Here is a 22,511-nt window from a genome sequence, read left to right as displayed (position 1 = left end):
TGTACACTAAAAGTAAATTTACACACTTAAGTTTGATAAGAACCCGGGCATGCATGTTAACCTTTTTACAGGCTCTTCAAGTTAATCATTTTTTCCATAGGAATTTTCCCCATACATTTTACAGTCCATAGTACACAGTCTAAAGCCACAGTGAACTATGATTACATCCATTTCATCTTTACAATGTGCAAAATCCTCCTGGGAACAGATTGACAGTGGTAAAACAAATCGCAACAAAACAAAATGGTAGAGAATGACAACAAAATTTTAAAAAGCTCTTCATAAGTGTAAAACCAGACACGTGGAAGCAGAAATTGGTCCCTTATTCCCTTGTAATGTAGACCGACCTTCACTCAGACCAGCTATGATACTGAGTCATTTCAATCTGTCAGTGGTTTAAACCAATAAAACATGATCTCCCCCTTAACACCCGTCCCCAAATCAGGAAAAAAAGTTTAAAGAATTCAACAACAGTTGTCTGTGACGGACTGCACCAATGGGAGGCATAAGAAAAAAAAGCGGGCTACGGTTAAATGGCGGACTTAAAGAATGAGCATACATTAACGGCGCATTTTTAGCCATGGGTTAAGAAATCTAGGCCCTATGTAAAATGACAATAAAACTTAAGGCCATTAACACAACAGGGGAAAAAACATTCAGCTGGATTTTGCAGGCAGTGTGGTTTCAAGTCATATTTGTATAGTCATACACTGAGTGAACAAAACAGGACTACCTGTTTTTTCCATGACAGCTTTCACCTGGTCAGTCTATGATCCCATTTTTATGTCACTTGTTAAATCCACTTCAAATCAGTGTAGATGAAGGGGGGGGAGACATGTTAAAGAAGGATTTTTAAGCCTGGAGACAATTGATACGGATTGTGTATGTGTGTGCCAGCCAACTTGACAACTGTGGGATGCATTGGAGTCAACATGGGTCAGCATCCCTGTGGAACGCTTGGCACCTTGTAGAGTCCATGCCCCAACGAATTGAGGCTGTTCTGAGGGCAAAAGGAAGTGTAACTCAATATTAGGAAGGTGTTCCTAATGGTTTGTACACTCAGTGTATATCCCGCCTCCCTTTGAAGAGGTTCAACCAGTGTTTCATTTCCATTCAAAGATGAACATTGACACATGTAAAAGCCACCTTCGAAAAAACAACGCAATTCGTCCCTGATTATGTACACATTGATTCTCCTATTATTAACAAACAACCTCTCTCTAGGACCTTGACCTAGAAGTTAAACTGTTTTAATATATGTTCTCTTGTTCTGCTATTGACGAAGCTTTGCGTTACAGGCTTAGCCTAGTCCAGGTCTTACTAACCATTCTCCATTCACAAGGACAATCGGTAAATGCTTCACTTGATTAAAACTGAAAATAACAAATAAAAGGGAGAAAATGACAAAACAATGAAGGCATAGTTGCAAAAATGATAACTTCATGATATAGCGATAGAATGACAGACAGTGATAAGGAGAAGAGAAGGGGGGGGGGGGGGGGGTCAGTCAGGTATGTGGTCAGGGTCAGAGGAGCAGCCCAGGGGGGTCAACGTGGTGGGGAACATCAGCACCTTGGCCTGCATAAAGGACAGGTCTGGTAACTCTGCAATCACCTTCAATGCCTCCTCACTTAGGTTCTCTTCTTTCCGGGGCTTTCTGCAGAATCCGAGAGAAGGAGAGGGACACCATTTTTATTGGAAAACACACAGACATAGGCTGCATCCTAAAATAGCACCATATTCCCTTTGGGGTGTGCTACTTTTGACCGAGGTGAATAGGGTGCCATTTGGGACACATAAATTCCCTCTTCACTAAATATATGTGCCACAGTCAGATTCTAATGGATTTCGCCTCTTAAATCTCTTTCCTCGATTCCTTGTGTCCTCTTTCCTCACATCCTTCTCAACACGCATTGGAGAAGGTCAGAGGGGAGAAAAAGGGACACGAGAAGTTAAGGAAAGAGAATTGAGAAAGAGCCAAGATGTAGCAAGCTCTCTCTGGTTGCTACTACAGATGTGTCTGTCTCGCTCCCATATAAACTCAGCAAAAAAAATCAACTTCCCTTTTTATGGAACCTGTCTTTCAAAGATAATTTGTAAAAATCCAAGTAACTTCACAGATCTTCATTGTAAAGGGTTTAAATACTGTTTCCCATGCTTGTTCAATGAACCATAAACAATTAATGAACATGCACCTGTGGAACGATCGTTAAGACACTAACAGCTTACAGACGGTAAGCAATTAAGGTCACAGTTATGAAAACTTAGGACACTAAAGAGGCCTATCTACTGACTTTGAAAAATACAAAAAGAAAGATGCCCAGGGTCCCTGCTCATCTGCATGAACGTGCCTTAGGCATGCTGCAAGGAGGCATGAGGACTGTAGATGTGGCCAGGGCAATAAATTGCAATGTCCGTACTGTGAGACACCTAAGACAGCGCTATAGGGAGACAGGACGGACAGCTGATCGTCCTCGCAGTGGCAGACCATGTGTAACAACACCTGCACAGGATCGGTACATCCGAACATCACACCTGCAGGACAGTTATAGGATGGAAACAACTGCCCGAGTTACAGCAGGAACACACAATCCCTCCATCAGTGCTCAGACTGTCCGCAATAGGCTGAGAGAGGCTGGACTGAGGGCTTGTAGGCCTGTTGTAAGGTAGGTCCTCACCAGACATCACCGGCAACAACGTTGCTTATGGGCACAAACCCACCGTCGCTGGACCAGACAAGACTGGCAAAAAGTGCTCTTCACTGACGAGTCGCGGTTTTGTCTCACCAGGGGTAAAGGTCAGATTCGCGTTTATCGTCGAAGGAATGAGCGTTACACTGAGGCCTGTACTCTGGGTCGGGATCGATTTGGAGGTGGAGGGTCCATCATGGTCTGGGGTGGTGGGTCACAGCATCATCGGACTGAGCTTGTTGTCACTGCAAGCAATCTCAACACTGTACGTTACAGGGAAGACATCCTTCTCTCTCACGTGGAACCCTTCCTGCAGGCTCATCCTGACATGACCCTCCAGCATGACAATGCCACCAGCCATACTGCTCGTTCTGTGTGTGATTTCCTGCAAGTCAGGAATGGCAGTGTTCTGCCATGGCCAGCGAAGAGCCCGGATCTCAATCCCATTGACCACGCCTGGGACCTGTTGGATCGGAGGGTGAGGGCTAGGGCTTATTACCCCCCCAGAAATGTCCAGGAACTTGCAGGTGCCTTGGTGGAAAAGTGGGGTAACATCTCACAGCAAGAACTGGCAAATCTGGTGCAGTCCATGAGGAGGAGATGCACTGCAGTACTTAATGCAGCTGTATGGCCACACCAGACACTGACTGTTACTTTTGATTTTGACCCCCCCCCCCCTCCTTTGTTCAGGGACACATTATTCAATATCTGTTACTCACATGTCTGTGGAACTTGTTCAGTTTATGTGTCAGTTTGTTGAATCTTATGTTCATACAAATATTTACACATGTTAAGTTTGCTGAAAATGAACGCAATTGACAATGAGAGGACGTTTCATTTTTTGCTGAGATAACATCCTGTCTGCATGCTGATGTAAGGGGCTCCGACAGAGGCGTTAGAAAATCTGTCTCCATCTAGTGGACCAACTGTTTCAAAGGGTCACCACTAGAATGTGGTTCAAGTCATTCCAGCCATGCATGTCTATAAATACCAGTGTTGTTCGTCTGTTCGCCATTTAACTAAGTAACTTTTGACTTAAAAAGTAATAGCTCTAACTAATGGCAAATATATTGAAGTTATCCTCTTTATAGCATCATTACTTAACCAATTACTGCACATTGATCTGGTGCTGGTACTCCCTGTATATAGATCCACATTGATCTGGTGCTGGTACTCCCTGTATATAGCTCCACATTAATCTGGTACTGGTGCTCCCTGTATATAGATCCACATTGATCTGGTACTGGTACTCCCTGTATATAGATCCACATTGATCTGGTACTGGTGCTCCCTGTATATAGATCCACATTGATCTGGTACTGGTGCTCCCTGTATATAGATCCACATTGATCTGGTACTGGTGCTCCCTGTATATAGATCCACATTGATCTGGTACTGGTGCTCCCTGTATATAGATCCACATTGATCTGGTACTGGTGCTCCCTGTATATAGATCCACATTGATCTGATACTGGTGCTCCCTGTATATAGATCCATTTGGGTGTATTTTATTGTGCATTTTATTCCTCGTGTAACTATTTAATATTTTCAAACTCTGCATTGCTGGGAAAGGCTCGTAAGCAAGCACTTCACTGTAGAGTCTACACCAGTTGTATTCGGCACATGTGACAAATAAAACTTGATTTCATGTTTGGAGGTGAGATGTTGGTTAAGTTAGAACTCTGGATTTGTATTGTTTTGCTACTCTCCATCTCCAATGTGTGCAATACACTCTGGCCACATCCCAAATGGCACCTTATTCCCTTTATAGTGTACAACTTTTGGTCAAAGGTAGCGCACTATAAAGGAAATAGGGTGCCATTTGTAATATATGCCATTGAGCAGACGTTTTGATCCAAAGTATACATGCATGTGCAGATAGCGGTCTACCGGTGCCTGAGCACCTGCCCCCCTTTGCCCTCCCACTTGCCAAGTGCCCTTTTATTTTTAAAATAGTTTTTGTCATTGTTGTTCTGAACCCACTGCTCCAGGTCGTCATGACGTCGTCAAGTTTGCCACCCCGTTTTAGGACTATCATTTCCTCATCATATTGTACAATATGTGTCTCCACACACCTAGGCCTAAGCTATTGATGGATTTATGACAAGGTCATCTTTATTGATCTCTGATGCTCAGTGTCAAAGTAGCCTGTCACTTCAATAATTTGTGCTCTTGAGTAAAATGTGTAAAATAATAATCGAGCTAGCTAACTAGCAGATTTACACCAATCATCAACGATCAGCTGATAGCCCACCCTCTTTTCCCAATGTCAATCCTGTCTTTAGGAGGCACTGTGATGTAGCTTGCTTACAATTTGTGAAGAGTGAGCGTGTTGCAGAAATAAATAGGCATATGGTAAAATATGTTACAAAAGTGCGCTAGAGGCAGTTAGTCTGTTGTGAATTTCAAGATATGAATTATATGAAGGAAAAAGGAAACCGCACACTGCTCTTGGTAGTATCACTGATATTTAATAAGCTTGTGTATCGGCCTCACGGCCTTCGCCAGAGCTTATGAAAGTAGATTATTTTGTTTAAGGGGGGGGTCATTTTGAGCACCTTCCCCCTGAAAAGGTCTGTGCACGGCCCTGCATGCATACCTTTTTGAGGTAGTCTAGTCTGAGGTGCAGTAATAGACCAACCCGGTTGGTAGAGATGCTGGTCTGAGGTGCAGTAATAAACCAGCCTGGTTGGTAGAGGTGCTGGTCTGAGGTGCAGTAATAGACCAACCTGGTTGGTAGAGGTGCTGGTCTGAGGTACAGTAATAGACCAACCTGGTTGGTAGAAGTGCTGGTCTTAGGTGCAGTAATAGACCAACCTGGTAGAGGTGCTGGTCTGAGGTGCAGTAATAGACCAACCTGGTTGGTAGAAGTGCTGGTCTGAGGTGCAGTAATAGACCAACCTGGTAGAGGTGCTAGTCTGAGGTGCAGTAATAGACCAACCTGGTAGAGGTGCTGGTCTGAGGTGCAGTAATAGACCAACCTGGTTGGTAGAAGTGCTGGTCTTAGGTGCAATAATAGACCAACCTGGTAGAGGTGCTGGTCTGAGGTGCAGTAATAGACCAACCTGGTTGGTAGAAGTGCTGGTCTGAGGTGCAGTAATAGACCAACCTGGTTGGTAGAGGTGCTGGTCTGAGATGCAGTAATAGACCAGCCTGGTTGGTAGAGATGCTGGTCTGAGGTGCAGTAATAGACCAACCTGGTAGGTGAGGTGCTTTTCTGAGGTACAGTAATAGACCAGCCTGGTTGGTAGAGGTGCTAGTCTGAGGCGCAGAAATAGACCAACCTGGTTGGTGGAGGTGCTAGTCTGAGGTGCAGTAATAGACCAACCTGGTTGGTAGAGGTGCTGGTCTGAGGTGCAGTAATAGACCAACCTGGTTGGTAGAGGTGCTGGTCTGAGGTGCAGTAATAGACCAACCTGGTAGAGGTGCTGGTCTTCTCCATAGTAGACATAAGGCGGGCGAAGGCGTCAGCCACACGGCTCCCAGAGCCACTGGGTTCCAGTTTAGCAGTTGTTAGCTCGTACAGCTCCGGGTCCACACCTAACCACACAAACACATTATAATGTCTGCATCCCGAATGGCAGCCTATCCCCTATATAGCGCACTACTTTGTTCAAAAGTAGTGCACTATATACGGAATAGGGAGCTAGTTGAGACATATACACAGTCTAATATTCCACTCAAAACAAGGGAGGGGGGTGCACTTTATTAAACAGTGTAGCCAATTCCCAAATATTTTGATTCAGTGTTTGATTCAGTTGGTAATATTAACACATAGAAAAAAGAAGAGCTTGATTTAGTGAGGTCAGTATCTAAGCAAATAAATCTAAAACAAATAGTAGAAGAGAAATCTGTGAGTACGGCAGAGGCTCTTTCACAAGCATCCTTCCTCGATTCCTCGCATCGTCCTCTCCTCTTTCCCAAAACTCATTGGAGAAGATCCAAGCTTCCTCCTCTCTGACCTCCACTGGTGCATTTTGACAGAGAGGTAAGAGGACACGAGGAATCGGGGAAAGAATAAGGACTTATCCCAAATGGACTCCTAGACCTCTACACCTTGTGAAGACCTCAGAGGATTCAATGGGTGTAAGCCATATAATGATAGTAGATCCACCTAGCCTTATGATTAGATAGCTGGAATTATCACTGTATTGTTTATCCCGATCCAATCCTCTCCGGTCTCTGAATAGGGTGTACGGTCAATTTGGGATTCAGACAAATGTATGAAAGAGTCTGGCAGTCAGGGGGTTGGAGTTTCCTGTGCTGACCTGGGATGGAGGTGGAGCTGCTTGGGCAAGAGTCCTCCACGGGCCCAAAGAAATCGAGGTTGAGCAGAGACGAGCCTCCGCTCGCTTGACATTCAACATTGCAAACAGGCAGACCGAGGCAGCAGTGGGTTATAACACAGAAGAAGTAGTCAGGAAAGAGACAAACTTAGAAGACATGCAGCTGAGCTGGTCATTATTATTAGTTACAAAGAAAGAGCACATGGGTCATGTTCAGTGGGAAAGAAATGTTTGGAGACATTTTGCAACTGAAAAGTATGCTTAAGTCCAGGAATTTCTAAATCCAGGTACTCCCTCCATTTTATTCCGTTTGATGCCGAATGAACATGACCCAGGGCAAGCTACCTGACGTAGATGTGTTAATGAGAAAATATTGTGAGATTCTATCTACCGGTTAATGAAAAATCTGTGTTGACATTTTGAAGCATGAACGGCCATCATGGCTTTGTAGCATGAACCGCAGCTCAGTTGGTAGAGCATGGCGCTTGTAACGCCAGGGTAGTGGGTTCGATCCCCGGGACCACCCATTTGTATGCACACATGACTAAATGCTAAATGGCATATATTATTATTATTATATTATTTAGCTAAATGGCAAAATTATTTGATTTGTTGCTAACAACAAAAGGCATAAGGAGAAGATTTGATGAGATAAATATGTTTTATGAGTCTGGATATGACAAGTGAAATCAGAAATGGTCCAATATGGCAATGAAATACACAAAATCTTAGAGAATGTAAGATAAGAATTTTCTGTAATCTTATACTATAGTCCTCACAGCAAAATCCACGTAACTCTGTAAAACTGTAACATGTAATGACCAATGGTTGATGAAGTAAACATCAGACGATGTTGTTCCATGGAAGTTAATGGAAGACAACAGGCAAAAACAGGTCTAGGCGGCTTGTGTGTTTGGACAAAACAGTTTGAGTGGTGGAAAAAATGAATAGGTTAGCTCTGGAAAGAGACAATGGTTCATTAACTCAGCAGGTGGTTTGGGGGAGGGACCTACCATCCAGGGGGTTAGTAAGGCCACTGCTGCTCCAGTCAAACTGGACGGGCGGGAGCGCTTCCTGGTGAGGAGAGGGAACAAAACAGCTCAGAAGAAAGTGGAGACACTCAGTAAAAGCGAACAGCTTTGTCAACAGGTGATTCGCCTATGCAGATGTTCAGGAAGCCTGCTAATGGACTGCTTCTACCAAAGGAGGTTGGTGGCACCTTAATTGGGGAGGATGGACTCACGGAATCAGTGGAATGGAATCAAAACATCAAACACTTGGTTTGATGCCATTCCATTCACTCCGTTCCAGTCATTAATATGAGCCGTCCTCCCCTGGCTTGTACCCTTACAACAACTCAGCAGTCTAAGGTTGAGTTCCCACCAGACTACATTGCGGACCGATGCCATATTTTACAACGTTATATTGTTACAGCAATCCGTCAGTCGATGACACAGTCGAAGATGTGGCACCCAACCATTGGAGGTTGATGCAATGCCTGCGCATCTTGTGGGGCAGGAACTCAACTTTTGTATAACTTGTTTGAAAAGCACCTCAGGTTCTACATTAGACCAATTACCGTAGAACACATATATAAAACACACTCTCTTTTCATTGTATACAGTTGTGACAATTGGCCTTACAGCCAATACAGCAGTGGAGGCTGGTGGGATGAGCTATGGGAGGACGGGCTCATTGTAAAGGCTGGAATGGAATAAAGGGAACAGTCAAACATGTGGATCCATGTTTCGACACGGTTCCATTTATGCCATTGCAGTCAATACATTGAGCCCGTCCTCCTATAGCTCCTCCCACCAGCCTCCTCTGCAATACAGTATATACCACCAGGGTTCTCCAACCCTGTTGGTGGAGAGCAACTCTCCTCTAGGTTTTCGCCCCAACCCCAGTTTGTAACTAACCTGGTTCTGCTGATCAACCAGCTAATTATTATAATCGGATGTGCTATATTAGGGTTGGATTGAAAACCTACAGGATGGTAGCTCTCCAGGATCAGGGTTGGATAGCCCTGGTATATACTCATATACTACTGATGAGAAGAAATGCATCTAAATAAAGGCCTGAAAAAACACAAAACATCAAAATTCCAAACATTGTACACCAAAAAGGACCATACTGATTCAATGTAGGAGTCCAACCTGGGCTGTGTCTGGTGGACTAGTGCTTATGATCTCTGCTGGGGCCACTGGAGGTGCTTGTTGTGCTATGGACGTGATCATCTCTGCCGCTGATATGGGTTTTACTGGCTCTTTGGTGGGTTCCAGCATGCCCTAGGTAACAGAGATGGCAGGGTTACATCCTAAACGTACTAAATACTGGTATGTGTATTGGGTTGAGATATTCTGTTTAAAACCTGGGAATTTGAGAAGGTTCCCGGAAAGTTGAAACCATTTATTTGTAGGATATGCCAGCGAAAAAAATTTGCAACCAGTTGACAGAAATCTCACCAGAATTATTTTTAATACATTTTATAATCATTGGGTTAATTTGTCTCTTGGTCCGTTTCTACAAGAGGGGCAAAAACAATTGAGGGAGCGAGTAGGTGGTTTGAAGGGGGAGGTGAATACATCCTTGCAGCGCATAGTTAACTCACCAGGCTGGCAGCATACATGGGAACTATTACTGGCTGCTTCTTCTGACCTGTGAACAGCTGTGGGGAAACACAGAGCACATTTCACAATTATTTGTCTGCTCTCTGCTGCAAATAGTCTTTACAAACAGCCTTTTTCATTTGACAGAAGAGAAGTCAAAACATTCTTGCAATTACAATCATGGTTCGTGTTTTTTTCACAGAGCCATTAATTTTTAAAAAAGGGCAAAGGTCACAGAAAGGGGGAGAGTGGCATGTCCCAAATGGCACCCTATTCCCTATATTGTGCACTACTTTTGACCAGAGCCCTATGAGTTACAGCAGGAAGGTGCCATTTGAGATACAGACAATGTGATGACTGCTGACTGGCGGCAGAACTCACAATGTTCCTAATGTCGATGCCCAGGGAGCAGAGTAGTGTCTTGTTGCTGTGCGAGCCTCCCCACTGGTGTCGCAGGCCAAACGCCTCGTGGATGTCCAGCAGTTGCCTCCACAACACGTCCCCCACGGCCCTGTAGCAACAGACAACGATGACGAAGCAGGAATGTAATTTTATTTTAATTTTAAATACGTCATAGTAATACGCAAAAAATTATTGACCGTATAGTATACAGACACAGTAACAGCATATTTGTGTTGTATAAAAAAAGATAGAACAGACCTGGTGAGTCTTTCTGTGTATTGATGAGATTGTGTGTAGTTATGGGATATTAGGGTCGGGACGACACTAGTATCCTGATACCCGTTAGTATCGTGGCAAGGAAACAAAACACGAAGCGGTTTAATTTCTTTAGGAAAACAGCCCTAATGTTGGAAACAAACGTAATTACGTTGTCATCCAGAGTCACATTTGTTTATTTTCAAAGTTATAGCACACAATATTTTACATACAGCAGGTTTTTATGGATTAAAGAGTTTGGCCTGCTTCGTGTTTTAATCTTTGCCATGGAAAAAAATACTGCAATACTGGTACCGTCCCAGCCCTCATTAAAAAGGGGGGTATTTCTCTCACCCATTGTCTGGCACACCGCTCTTCATTTCATGCTCTTCCTGCTGTAACCTCGCAGGAGGCTCCAGCAGGGTTTTGAGAGGGACCACCTCCACCCCCACCTGCGGGGCAGGTGCGTCGGGGAACATTTCCTGAAAAAGCTTCTCTAGCCGACTGCAAAGCGCCGCCTGATATAACAAACACATTATAACAACCAACGTTGTTGAAAAAGAGACTGGCTCAGTGACATAAACACGTTATAACAATCAATATTGTTGAATAAGATACGGATTGAATAAGTCTTCTGTTACAAACGTTTGGCAGCTAGCCTCATTGCTGTACAGGAGATGCACAATACAATAGACAGGCAACAAATTAATATTTGAGCTTTGATGGACAATAAAGCTGCATTCTATTATGTTCAACAATGACTAACACTGACGTGATTCAATCAACACATTTCAAATCTTGAATAAGTTGTCGTGCTTGACTCTACTAGCAAGGACAAGGAGGGGCATTGTTAAATGGTATGTACTTGAAAAGGTGGAACTCCCTGTCTGGTCACATTCCTAAGGGAGGACACGTGTACGGCTCTCTACAACTCTAGTGATAAACGTCACGAGAGCGTCAGAATTCCCCTAAGAGTGTCACTAAGCATACTTTTCCTGGATAGTGCAATACAACAACATTCAATAGGGCGCCTTCGATTACAGTAAGATGGGTTTTTAAACACCACTACCTTCCTGTCAAGTATGCTACATTTCTGAATGCTATAGAGGTGGTTCAGAGTTATCTTGCCTGAGACTTGACAACTTGTATTGGCTCCCTGAGCCTTTAGCGCAGAGGCGTAATATGTTATCGTGGTGCGCGGGAGAACCGAGTTCAAACCCTGAGTGGCCAAACTCGCACAGAAAAACTTACAGATTGACTGTCTCTTCTACTGATCTGATGGCTGCTGGATGGACGGGCTGCTACAGGCTCACTCTCCTGCCACTCGTCTTCACCCGTTTCCAAAGGAGCAGTGGTGGTCGGTTCCTCTCCAAATGCAGCCCAGGAATCGCCCTCCTCTTGACCCTGTTCAGGCTCATCAAAGGCATTCCAACCAGCATCTGCATCAGGGTCCGCACCAACAGGAGCCGAGCTAAAGTCGGCAAAACTGTCGCTGCCGGGAAAATCTGCAAACTTCCCCCCATCTTCGTTCTCAATTGCCTTCCCACCACCAGTGTGGCTGTTGGGGGCGTCAAAATCACCAAAGTCTTTGTCATTGTCCACTAGTTCCTGTGTGAGAGGTGCAGGTTGCAACTCTGGCTGGTCAAATTCAGCAAAGCCCTGTCCGCTAAAAGAGCCCACGTCCCCGAAGTCTCCAAAGTCTCCAAAGTCTCCAAAGTCTTCACCGTCGTCGTCCTCCAGCAGTTGGCTGTGGTCAGCAGGCGTGGCCGTCTCCTCTTGGAGCGGCGGCGTGGGCACCGAGCCCGTCGTGCTGATGTCGCCGTACTCCTCAAGGGCATCCGTGGACAGAGGTCGGCCGAAAGACGTTTCAGTTTCTGTTTCTGTTTCGTTTCCGGACCCCGGCTTCTCGTCTGCTTGCTCGCCATTCCCATCTTCGTCATCTATATTGGGGAAAACCCGGTTTTCACTGACACCTGCCTTATCTTCTTCCGCCTCCTCTTCCAACTGCTCCAAAACCACACCATTCTGGGAGACCGGTTTGTCAACATAAAGTGCCCTAGAGACAGAGTCCTCGCCACAAACCACCTCTTGGGTAGAATCCTCACCACAAACCTCCTCTGGGGCAGAATCCTCACTAATAACCACCTCAGTAGCAGAGTGCTTGTGTGCAAAGTCCGGCTCTACGTTCCTTTGTTCAGAGTTAGCAGTGTCTCTTTGAAAGCCCCCGTCCCCGTTGCTCAAGCCTTCACCAGTGTCTCGAGCCTCAGCAGGGTGCGATAGAGAATCAGAGCCAGCGATGTCGTTGGATCCAGTTATAATGTGAGTGTCCCTGACAATGTCCTCTGAGCTGATTCCCTGTTCTACATTAGAGTGCACCAGCTGCCTCTGTTGCTGGCAGGCGTCCTCTGCCAGCCGTTTGTCCCTGTTGCGATTGCCCAAGTTCTCGCTGGTGCGGTTTGTCACCTTGCTGGAGAGTCCTCGAACGTCTGCGTTAGAAAAGGCCGAGAAATCTGCAAAGTCGTCCTCGGGGCTCCTGGGAGGGCAGTCGTCTGCACACTCTGCGGTGGTTCCTTTCTTTTTAGAGTGGATCGAATTCTGCAAAGATGTGCTTCCCTCTATTTCAAAAGTAGCAAAGCCGTTGGTCAGAACTTCCGGGACCCCACCATTGCAATCGACAGGCTTGTCTATGTTGTCAGTCTGACTCCTCCCAGATATGTCCAGGGAGGTAGAATGATTATTGGCTCGAGTGTGGTCGGCAAGCTTTTTTAACTCCTCCACATTCACAGTTCTCTCTGAAGGACAGTCGTACTGGCAGCCTCCCGGCACGACACCATTTGACTTGGAATTGGAGAGCTTGACCACAGGACCCCTTCCCACGGGACCTGAGCTGAGTTTTGACAACCCAACCACCCCTCCATTGTTGAGGAGTTCTGGTGGTGAGGTGGCGGCCAAGGCTGCGGTCTGGTTGAAGGTTGCTGGGGTGTCAAACTCAGTGAAGCTGGCGCTGGTCGGAACTCCAGAGAAGCCCCCAAAGTCCCCAAACTCGTCGTCCTCTTCCTCAGCTCCGTCCTCCATTGGGGGTGGGGAGGAGGAGTACATGCGGATCACGTCCGGCTCCATGGTCCTAAAGCAGTCACACTACGCCTTGAGGTTACACCTAGAGGGGAAGACACTAGTCATTGTGACCGAAACAATGAAGGGCACATAAATGCAAGCAATTTCATTTCTCTCTCTTAAAACTGATTTCTGAAGGCTAAAATGTCTGAATATACAAAACGACAACGTGTTAGCCTACAGACCTAGAAGTGGTCTCTGATGGAGTCTAGGATCTAGGCTGTTCTTTGCCCGGTGTGTTGCTTCAGCCTTAATGTAAATTAAATTACCAAAAGCTCTCCAGGCTAAGAGTGGACAGATTGTTTTCAAATTGACAGTAATTAAGTGATAATAGCGAAGTGGCGTTGTCATGTAGAAAAGGCCCGAAAGGAAATGTTGAGCGTTAATTTCTTGTGACCTTTTTTATTTTATTTCACCTTTATTTAACCAGGTAGGCAAGTTGAGAACAAGTTCTCATTTACAATTGCGACCTGGACCTACCTAAATAGTTGCAAATGAGAACTGAAAATGAGCTACAATTTATTTTATCAGTACAAATATTTTGTGTGTTTATCCTACTGGCCTAATTACTTCAACCAATGAACTTTGTACCCAATTTATGTTTGCATTGACCTAAGGCTTGTGTGCATGTAGTATTTGTATATTGACATAGGCCTGTCAAGATATGTAGAATGCTTCCTTTTGAAATATTAGACTTAGAGCATAGGCCTAGGCGTTTTGTGCCTCCAGGTGTGATCCATTTCCTTGTCCAGGTGTGATCCATTTCCTTGACAATTTCGAATTCATCACTAAACCAGACATAGGGCACAGAAAAATAATAACTATTGATGTTCTTTTTGGATGCTCAAGGCTAAACTTGCACAATGCACTCTTAAGCCTAAATTGTGCTTTACTCGCATCCAGACTAGAGCGCTGAAAGTACAGTTCTGAGTCAAAACTGGACACAAATGTTTTAGAACAGAGAATTCATGCCCATGAAGCCTTGACTAGATATCTTAGGCCTTTTAAGCCTTGACATTGTTAAAACTCTAGGCTACTTGAAGTGGCTTCTGATACTGTGTAAGAAAGCAAGATGGCATTAAAGGCAAATAATCTGATGATAGCTATTGTATTGCTATTCACAACAAATAGCACTGCCTATTGTTTTATTATGGGCACTATGATTGCATGATATGGTATGCGTCATGAATGTTTACAATACAACATATTATAATGCAACATGAATCTGTTTATAATACAACATTGTTAACTAATTAACACATCAGAAACATGTGTCCTCCAACACCCTGTCCTGTCCAGCTAGTTAGCTATTCGTTCACCAAATTAGACTGTCTGTCAACAAGACTAAAACTGACAGGTGATGACAGACCACTACCTAGAAACCTCCGGGTAAACAAAAAGAGAACACGCAACCCTCCCTATGATAATTTGTTTCCTACTATATACTTAACCCACAACCTAGCTATTTAGCTCAATTTTAGCCGAGCAAAGATTGGTTAGGTAGCTACCAGTAGCTAACAACTGGAAGCAAATTAGTTGCTAGACAAATAGGTAACGTTAACCAGATAGTTAACTAACTAACGTTAGCTGAATAAACCCTTTGATTATGCTAACTAACAGTGACATTACCATAACGTTAAGTGCCAGCCAGTCTTAGAATGGAAAACAGGCCATGGCTGGCATACACCTTACTCTCCATCAGATGGGTAAGGCAGGGGGGATAGCTAGCTAGCTGGCTAGATACGTAGCCAGCTACCACTAGCCAGCACAAATGTCGTAGCTAGCAAGCTAAAAACAACAACTTGGCAGTCTATGCGAATGGGATAGCAAACTAGCAGTAGGCTAAAATATTACGAAAATACTTTTCTACATTGATTCGAGATCGAGGGCAGAAGTGACAAAGTAGCTAGGTCGTTTTGATGCTCGCTAGCTAGTTTGCTAATACACAGGCATTTGTAGCTAACTGTTAGCTAGCTATCAAATTGTCCTCCCATCTCTCGCTAGCTTGCTTGCCTTAGCTAGTCCCATCGTATCCGGGCAGGTTGGCAGTGTACCAATAAACGTTTCGGCATACCTTAATATCTTGACCATTCATTCCCATGGTTCAGATGAAGTGGACACTTTTCAGACTTAAAACAAGACAGCAAGGTGGTTTCGTTCTGACTGAGACAACTAGCAAAGGTTGAGTCAGCTGGTTATGATGATGATCCTACTTTGGCCCCTTCGCTCTCCGAATATTTACCCAGCATGCAACAAGACCTTTTGGTTTTCCTCTACTTTGGAAGCAGAGCATACTGGAGCGCATGGACGAGTGGAGAATAATCTGCATCCAAAATCCATCTGCACTGGCAGTAGTAATACTGAGTAGTACCCAATTGTCACACTTGAGTTAAGGTAAAGATACCTTAATAGAAAATGACTCAACTAAATTGGGGGCTTCTTTTAGGTCTCCCATTCAAGCATCTGGTCAACTGAGCAACAAAAAGATACTGTACTGCATTCCTTTCTTTAGGCCTATAATAGTCCTCAGTCATTTCAAATTGAAACTATCCACAATCCACATTTCCAAAATTAACATTAATTTATGACACATTCAAATATTTTAATTGAAAATGAATAGGCCACTGAAAGAGCTTCTCAACATACACAGACATTGTCAAGCATCAAGGTGAGGGAATAGAAAATCACCATTCTACTCTTTAATAATAACCTGTGCCCCTGCAATATAATCTACTGGCATAGTTCATGAAATTATTGTAATATGCCATGATACAAAAGAAACTTAATTTAATTATTGAAGAACTGAAAGGTCACAGTGTAAGCATAATACCCCACAGAATTATTAATTCCTTCATAACCACTCAATTATTCATTTCCAATTACACTTAAATATTATATCATACTGAAATATGTAGTATATTGTAGTTACAAGTTAATCAATATTAGTTAATCAATATAATCAAAATGTTAAAAAATAAAGGACACACTATGTCCTTTATTTAAATGTCATTTTCATCCTCGTGTTCAGAGCAGTATGTAATTCCTCCTGAGAGCTTTCATTAACACCAAAAAATGTATTGCTCAAGATCTCTAATCTTTTAAAGTTTTCTTTTTACCCTGGAAGCTTTTTTATTTCATGACCATCTCAAACCAACAGCACTCAATACCACGAAACAAAAAATAAATCACGGCTAACAGAAATAGGTAGGCTACATCCTATAGAAAATCCAGGGACAGAACATTGCTTTGCAATCGATTTTGTCAGCTGAGGCTCAAAGAGGCTAAGACATTGCTTTCAAGTCGATGTCCACATTGTTGCTAAGGGTGAGCATTGTGGGAGGCAAGGTTCTATCACCACTTCTGTAAGGTGCATCCTACACAGTCCTTCTTCCCTCTATCTGAGTTTGGTAATGGTTAAACTACCATTAATCCTTAATGTGTCAATGTCCAGTAAGGATTGCACCCGGTGGTAAAAATCAAAGAGCTGGTGTCCATCCACAAATACACGGAAACGCAGTAGTTCACAATGGATCTCGATCTGGGGAAGAAACAACGAGGGGAGGAAGTTCAGCCATATTGTTGTATTGTGAGTCTTACATCATGTGTTACCTTCTTGAACCTGAATGACAGCTGACACTTCATTTCAGTGTTCTCAAAATGTGCTTAATCGTATGAAACAATATTAAATGTTTCTGTTTATTCCAATGTAAACCTAACCCTATGCTATAACCACACTATAACCTATATTATAATCATAACCCTACGCTATAAATTGCAGGATTCAGTGACACTATCAAAGGGTGGAATACAAAGATGAGCCACTGAGAAGAAATGAAGATCCTCCCCATACCCGGAAAGTTTGGTCCTCGATGAAGGGAAAGTAGGGGGATGAGCTTCTCAGCGTCACCCCAGGTGCCCGAAACACAGGCCTTACGTAGGAACTGGAGGTCCTCGAACTTGGCACAGAGCTCCAATGCCACGTCAGTGGGAGGAGCCTCATCCACTGTGCCACACCCACAGGCCAGACTGATGTCAAAGCTGGGTAGCCACAAAGACCAAAAAAGGTAAGTATGTTAGAAAAGGTAGTCTAAGTCTGTTATGCATTTTGTGTTTCATTGTATACATATACAATACTTACTGACCTTGTACAAAGTGGATTACAATCCTGACATTTAGACTTCATCCTCCCAACTTCGGTGGCATTTTCCCAATCCACATGGCAATAGAATTCCAATACAACTTAGAACAGGTTTTTTCTAAGGTACTGTATGGATGCCACATCAAGATACTCTCACACTACATATTATTTGTAGCTGAGCTAACTGGTATTTGATAAAGGATAGTCGTGCTAGACGTCCCAAATGGAAACTTTTCCCCTTTATAGTGCACAACTTTTGACCTGGGCTCTGGTCAAAAGTAGTGCACTGTATCGGGAAAAAGTTGCCATTTGGTATGCAGCCATGATGTGGGTGTGTCCAATGTACCTGTCAGGCTCATGTTTCACTATCCCCATCACAATGATCTTCTTTCCAGGCCTCATCCCACCTGTGATATGACCACTGAACAGAACTGACAGAGAACAAAGTACCATACATTTTCTTCACACATCCAGAAGTCATGTTAAACTTACCCTCATGTACTCAAAAAAACTTTCTTCAGAATAGGGTTCATATTGGTATGTTCCTTGAAATAACATAATGCTTACCAGTCTTTGCACAACCTCTTGGTCAAGGGAGATTGGACTGCATTTATTTCTATCAGATTTGTTTCATAGCCTAGATTGGTATGAAAACACCTATTGCCTTGTTGAAATTAATAAATAACACAGATCACATTGAAGGCGCCATAATAATTGTTTTCTATAATCAGATAGCTTTGTTTTCTCTTTTCTGTCCTCCAGCTCTCTTTAAATTATAGTGGGATAGAATGGGGCAGTGCCCTTTTAAAGTTACAAAGTAAACATCAACAATCAATTTATGATGTAGGCTACAAAATATTTATTTCAAAATGCGTTCAGTTATGTCTACCTTACATTTATTATGCATTGTTATAAGGGCCTATTAATATATATATTTTTTTTAAACAAAAGTATGAATAACACTTTTTATGCAGTGGAAAGAAATTGATAAAAAACAAGGTATTGTAAAAATGGACTGAGAAATCAGTCTAGGACCACAATGAAATATAATAAAGAAAAAAATATGTATTTTATAACAGTCGATAAAACTGAGAGAGGCTTCTGTGCCAGCTGTCCCTGGATGGCAACTGGAAGTTAGGCCACATCCTGGTCCCTATCCCGGCTCTTCTGGCAGCTGATGTACTCCTCTTCCATCTCATAGTCAACCTCGGGGAGAGACAGTGTTCTGGCTCATGGGCGAGATGGAGGGCAAAAAACATATTTCCATAACCAGCTCTCTTGGACGAAGCACCTCTCCTCTGGGGTGGGACTCTGCAGCACAGGGCTGAGTGAACTGCCTTCTCCATGTTGCTTCAAATGCTGGAGGCTCTCCTCTGCTCAGGGGGTGAAGGAGGCATGATCTGCCACGGGAAGTACGCCTGTGTGACATAGTTAGACATGCATCCTTTGGTTTTGTTAAAGGAATTTGATTCCTATATGTTTATCAACCAATTAAATTAAAACACTCTGCCCATTTCTAAGAATTTGTAAGATACTTCTTTGTATAAAATGGACAGAGACAAGTCTCAAAATCAATCAATAGTGTTTATTCTCGGGAGTACTGATCATAGTACAATTTACATCAGGTTAAATACTAAAAATGACGTCATAGGTTTTCTTCTGTCCTTCCTCCACTCTGATACAATTTATAGTTCACAAGCCTTTCCACATTGTCCACCACCTGTTAAATAATCTACTACTAGCCCAAGGTCTCTCCTCTCCCTGTGAAGAGACAGGATGTCCTGTAAGGAACACAGCATTCCATTAATTTCTAACAAGGAACAGACAGTCCTAATTCTGGACGAAAACTACACACATTACATTCAGTATTATGATTATAATAAGATTCATACATCCATACAGTAACATAGTGGTATTCTGTTTAGTCATAGTTCTGATTTAAATGTATACATAATTTAGTCATTATTCATAAAAATCCCTTAACAGGTTTATTGTGAGTTTCACCAAAATGTAGAAACCAGGTAATCTATTGTACATGGTTATTTGGAGACACATGGTCAGCATCATACCTGTATCTCATCGAAGGACATCCATGGTTTCTGAGGGTAGTAGGGTTGAGACTTCCAAGAGTCAACAGGATCAATGGTCAAATCAAATCAAATCAAATGTATTTATATAGCCTCAGCTATATAACATCAGCTGATATCTCAAAGTGCTATACAGAAACCCAGCCTAAAACCCCAAACAGCAAGCAATGCAGGTGTAGAAGCACAGTGGCTAGGAAAAACTCCCTGGAAAGGCCAAAACCTAGGAAGAAACCTAGAGAGGAACCAGGCTATGAGGGGTGGCCAATCCTCTTCTGGCTGTGCCGGGTGGAGATTATAACAGAATATGGCCAAGATGTTCAAATGTTCATAAATGACCAGCATGGTCAAATAATAATAATCACAGTAGTTGTCGAGGGTGCAGCAAGTCAGCACCACCGGAGTAAATGTCAGTTGGCTTTTCATAGCCGATCATTAAGAGTATCTCTACCACTACTGCTGTCTCTAGAGAGTTGAAAACAGCAGGTCTGGGACAGGTAGCACATCCGGTGAACAGGTCAGGATTCCATAGCCGCAGGCAGAACAGTTGAAACTGGAGCAGCAGTACGGCCAGGTGGACTGGGGACAGCAAGGAGTCATCATGCCAGGTAGTCCTGAGGCATGGTCCTAGGGCTCAGGTCCTCCGAGAGAAAGAGAGAAGGAGAGAATTAGAGAGAGTATACTTAAATTCACACAGGACACCGGATAAGACAGGAGAAGTACTCCAGATATAACAAACTGAACCTCGCCTCCCACACATAAACTACTGCAGCATAAATACTGGAGGCTGAGACAGGATGGGTCAGGAGACACTGTGGCCCCATCCGATGATACCCCCGGACAGGGCCAAACAGTAAGGATATAACCCCACCCACTTTGCCAAAGCACATCCCCCACACCACTAGAGGGATATCTTCAACCACCATCTTACCATCCGGAGACAAGGCCGAGTATTGCCCACAAAGATCTCCGCCATGGCACAACCCAAGGGGGGGCGCCAACCCAGACAGGAAGATCACGTCAGTGACTCAACCCACTCAAGTGATGCACCCCTCCTAGGGGCGGCATGAAAGAGCACCAATAAGCCAGTGACTCAGCCCCTGTAATAGGGTTAGAGGCAGAGAATCCCAGTGGAGAGAGGGGAACCGGCCAGGCAGAGACAGCAAGGGCGGTTCGTTGCTCCAGATCCTTTCCGTTCACCTTCACACTCCTGGGCCAGACTACACTCAATCATATGACCTACTGAAGAGATGAGTCTTCAGTAAAGACTTAAAGGTTGGTCAGGTCATCTCTGAAGCTATCCATATGCATTCACACCCTCAGGTTGGCCAGTCCAAGGAGGTTGTGCATTGGTCCATCGCCAAAAGACCTGTAATCTGATTTGGCTTCTTTAGTCTGATAGAAATAGCTGAAATTCTCAAAATCTTTGACATGGTCAGGCTTTCCTTTCGTGTGCGTAGAATCCAAAATGTCTATGGAGATACTAAATATATTTGTTAAATAAAAACCACCAACCTGTGCTCGTACCTTTCCACTTCATGATCAAATTTTGATATGAGTTTCTTGAATTCATAAAATTTGAATTATGTTTCTTGGGAAACACAGCTTTATGACATCTTCGGAACTCCAGCAATGTCATATGTTTTTGAGATAAAGTACAATTATACGGTCCTAAATTCATTGGTGTAAAGTACTTAAGTAAAAATACTTTAAAGTACTACTTAAGTCATTTTTGTGGGAACCTGTACTTTACTAGTGATAATTTTGACAACTTTTACTTCATTACATTCTGTCACACGCTGATCTGTTTCACATCTCTGTGCTTGGTTCCACCCCCCTCTAGGTATCGCTCATCTTCCCATTATCCCCTGTGTATTCATACCTGTGTTCTCTGTTTGTCTGTTGCCAGTTCGTCTTGTCTAGTCAGGTCTTACCAGCGTTCATTCCCGCCTTCCTGTTTCTCTAGTTTTGTTTCCTAGTTTTTCCCGGCTCTGGCTATTCTGCCTGCCCTGGCCCCGAGCCTGGCTGCTTTCCTGTACCTGCCTGACTCGGACCTGATCACAAACCTCTGCCTGCTCTCGACCTGCCCTTTGCCTCCCCGGTGTTTCTAATAAACAATCTGAGAACTGTACTATCCGCCTCCCGTGTTTGCATCTGGGTCATATCCTGAGTCGTGATACATTCCTAAAGAAAATAATATACTTTTTACTCCATACATTACTCTCTGACACCCAAAAGTACTTGTTACATTCTGAATGCCTAGCAGCACAGGAAAATGATCAAATTCACACATTTATCAAGACAACATCCCTGGTCATCCCTACTGCCTCTGATCTGGCAGACTCGCTAAACACACATGCTTTGTTTGTAAATAATGTGTTGGAGTGTGCCCCTGGCTATCCATAAAAATAACAAGAATGGGGCCAGTTGGTTTGCTTAATATAAGGAATTTTAAATGATTTATACTTTTACTTTTGATACTTAAGTATATTTTTGAAATTACATTTACTTTTGATACTTAAGTATACTGAACAAAAATATAAACACAACATGTGTCACGCCCTGACCTTAGCGATCCTTTTATTCTCAAATTGGGTTAGGTCGGGGTGTGACTAGGGTGGGTACACTAGTTTTGTTATTTCTATGTTGGCATGGTATGGTTCCCAATCAGAGGCAGCTGTCTATCGTTATCTCAGATTGGGGATCATATTTAGGCAGCCTTTCCCACTGTGTTTTTGTGGGATCTTGTTTCTGTATAGTTGCCTTGAGCACTGCATAGCTTCATGTTCGTTTTGTTCTTTGTTGTTTTTTGCCTGCTCACCTAATAAAGATGATGAACCCAAAGCACGCTGCATTTTGGTCCGATTCTTACAACAACGATTGTGACAACATGTAAAAATTTCAACAATTTTACTGAGTTACAGTTCATATAA

General features: G+C 43.4%; 2 protein-coding genes across 3 annotated transcripts; both read right to left on the bottom strand.

The window, feature by feature from the left end:
- Nucleotides 1–945: 945 nt before the first annotated feature.
- Nucleotides 946–15,600, bottom strand: LOC124003189 (aftiphilin-like). Of its 2 annotated transcripts, XM_046311263.1 has the most exons (10): nt 15,431–15,600; nt 11,494–13,399; nt 10,597–10,760; nt 9,967–10,096; nt 9,588–9,644; nt 9,133–9,264; nt 7,990–8,050; nt 6,959–7,042; nt 6,107–6,230; nt 946–1,657 (listed from the first exon to the last, which is right to left on the bottom strand). In XM_046311263.1, exons 2-10 carry the CDS (start codon nt 13,360–13,362, stop codon nt 1,504–1,506), a joined length of 2,775 nt encoding a protein of 924 aa, XP_046167219.1. In that variant the 5' UTR covers nt 13,363–13,399; nt 15,431–15,600; the 3' UTR covers nt 946–1,503. The 2 variants fall into 2 exon arrangements, with proteins under 2 accessions (XP_046167219.1, XP_046167220.1); XM_046311264.1 differs by lacking the exon at nt 6,959–7,042 and having other exon boundaries at nt 15,431–15,599.
- A 1,150-nt stretch (nt 15,601–16,750) lies between these two features.
- LOC124003259 (galectin-related protein A-like) lies at nt 16,751–21,118 on the bottom strand. Its single transcript, XM_046311357.1, is given in 5 exon segments — nt 16,751–16,894; nt 17,207–17,248; nt 17,250–17,394; nt 17,841–17,925; nt 21,106–21,118. Coding segments are annotated over 5 exon segments (429 nt in total).
- Between the last annotated feature and the right edge of the window lie 1,393 nt (nt 21,119–22,511).

This window comes from Oncorhynchus gorbuscha, linkage group LG18 (assembly GCF_021184085.1).
Source record: "Oncorhynchus gorbuscha isolate QuinsamMale2020 ecotype Even-year linkage group LG18, OgorEven_v1.0, whole genome shotgun sequence".
Taxonomy (NCBI): Eukaryota; Metazoa; Chordata; class Actinopteri; order Salmoniformes; family Salmonidae; genus Oncorhynchus; species Oncorhynchus gorbuscha.
Note: the sequence above shows the minus strand (reverse complement) of the source record. Positions and strands in the feature narration are given on the sequence as shown.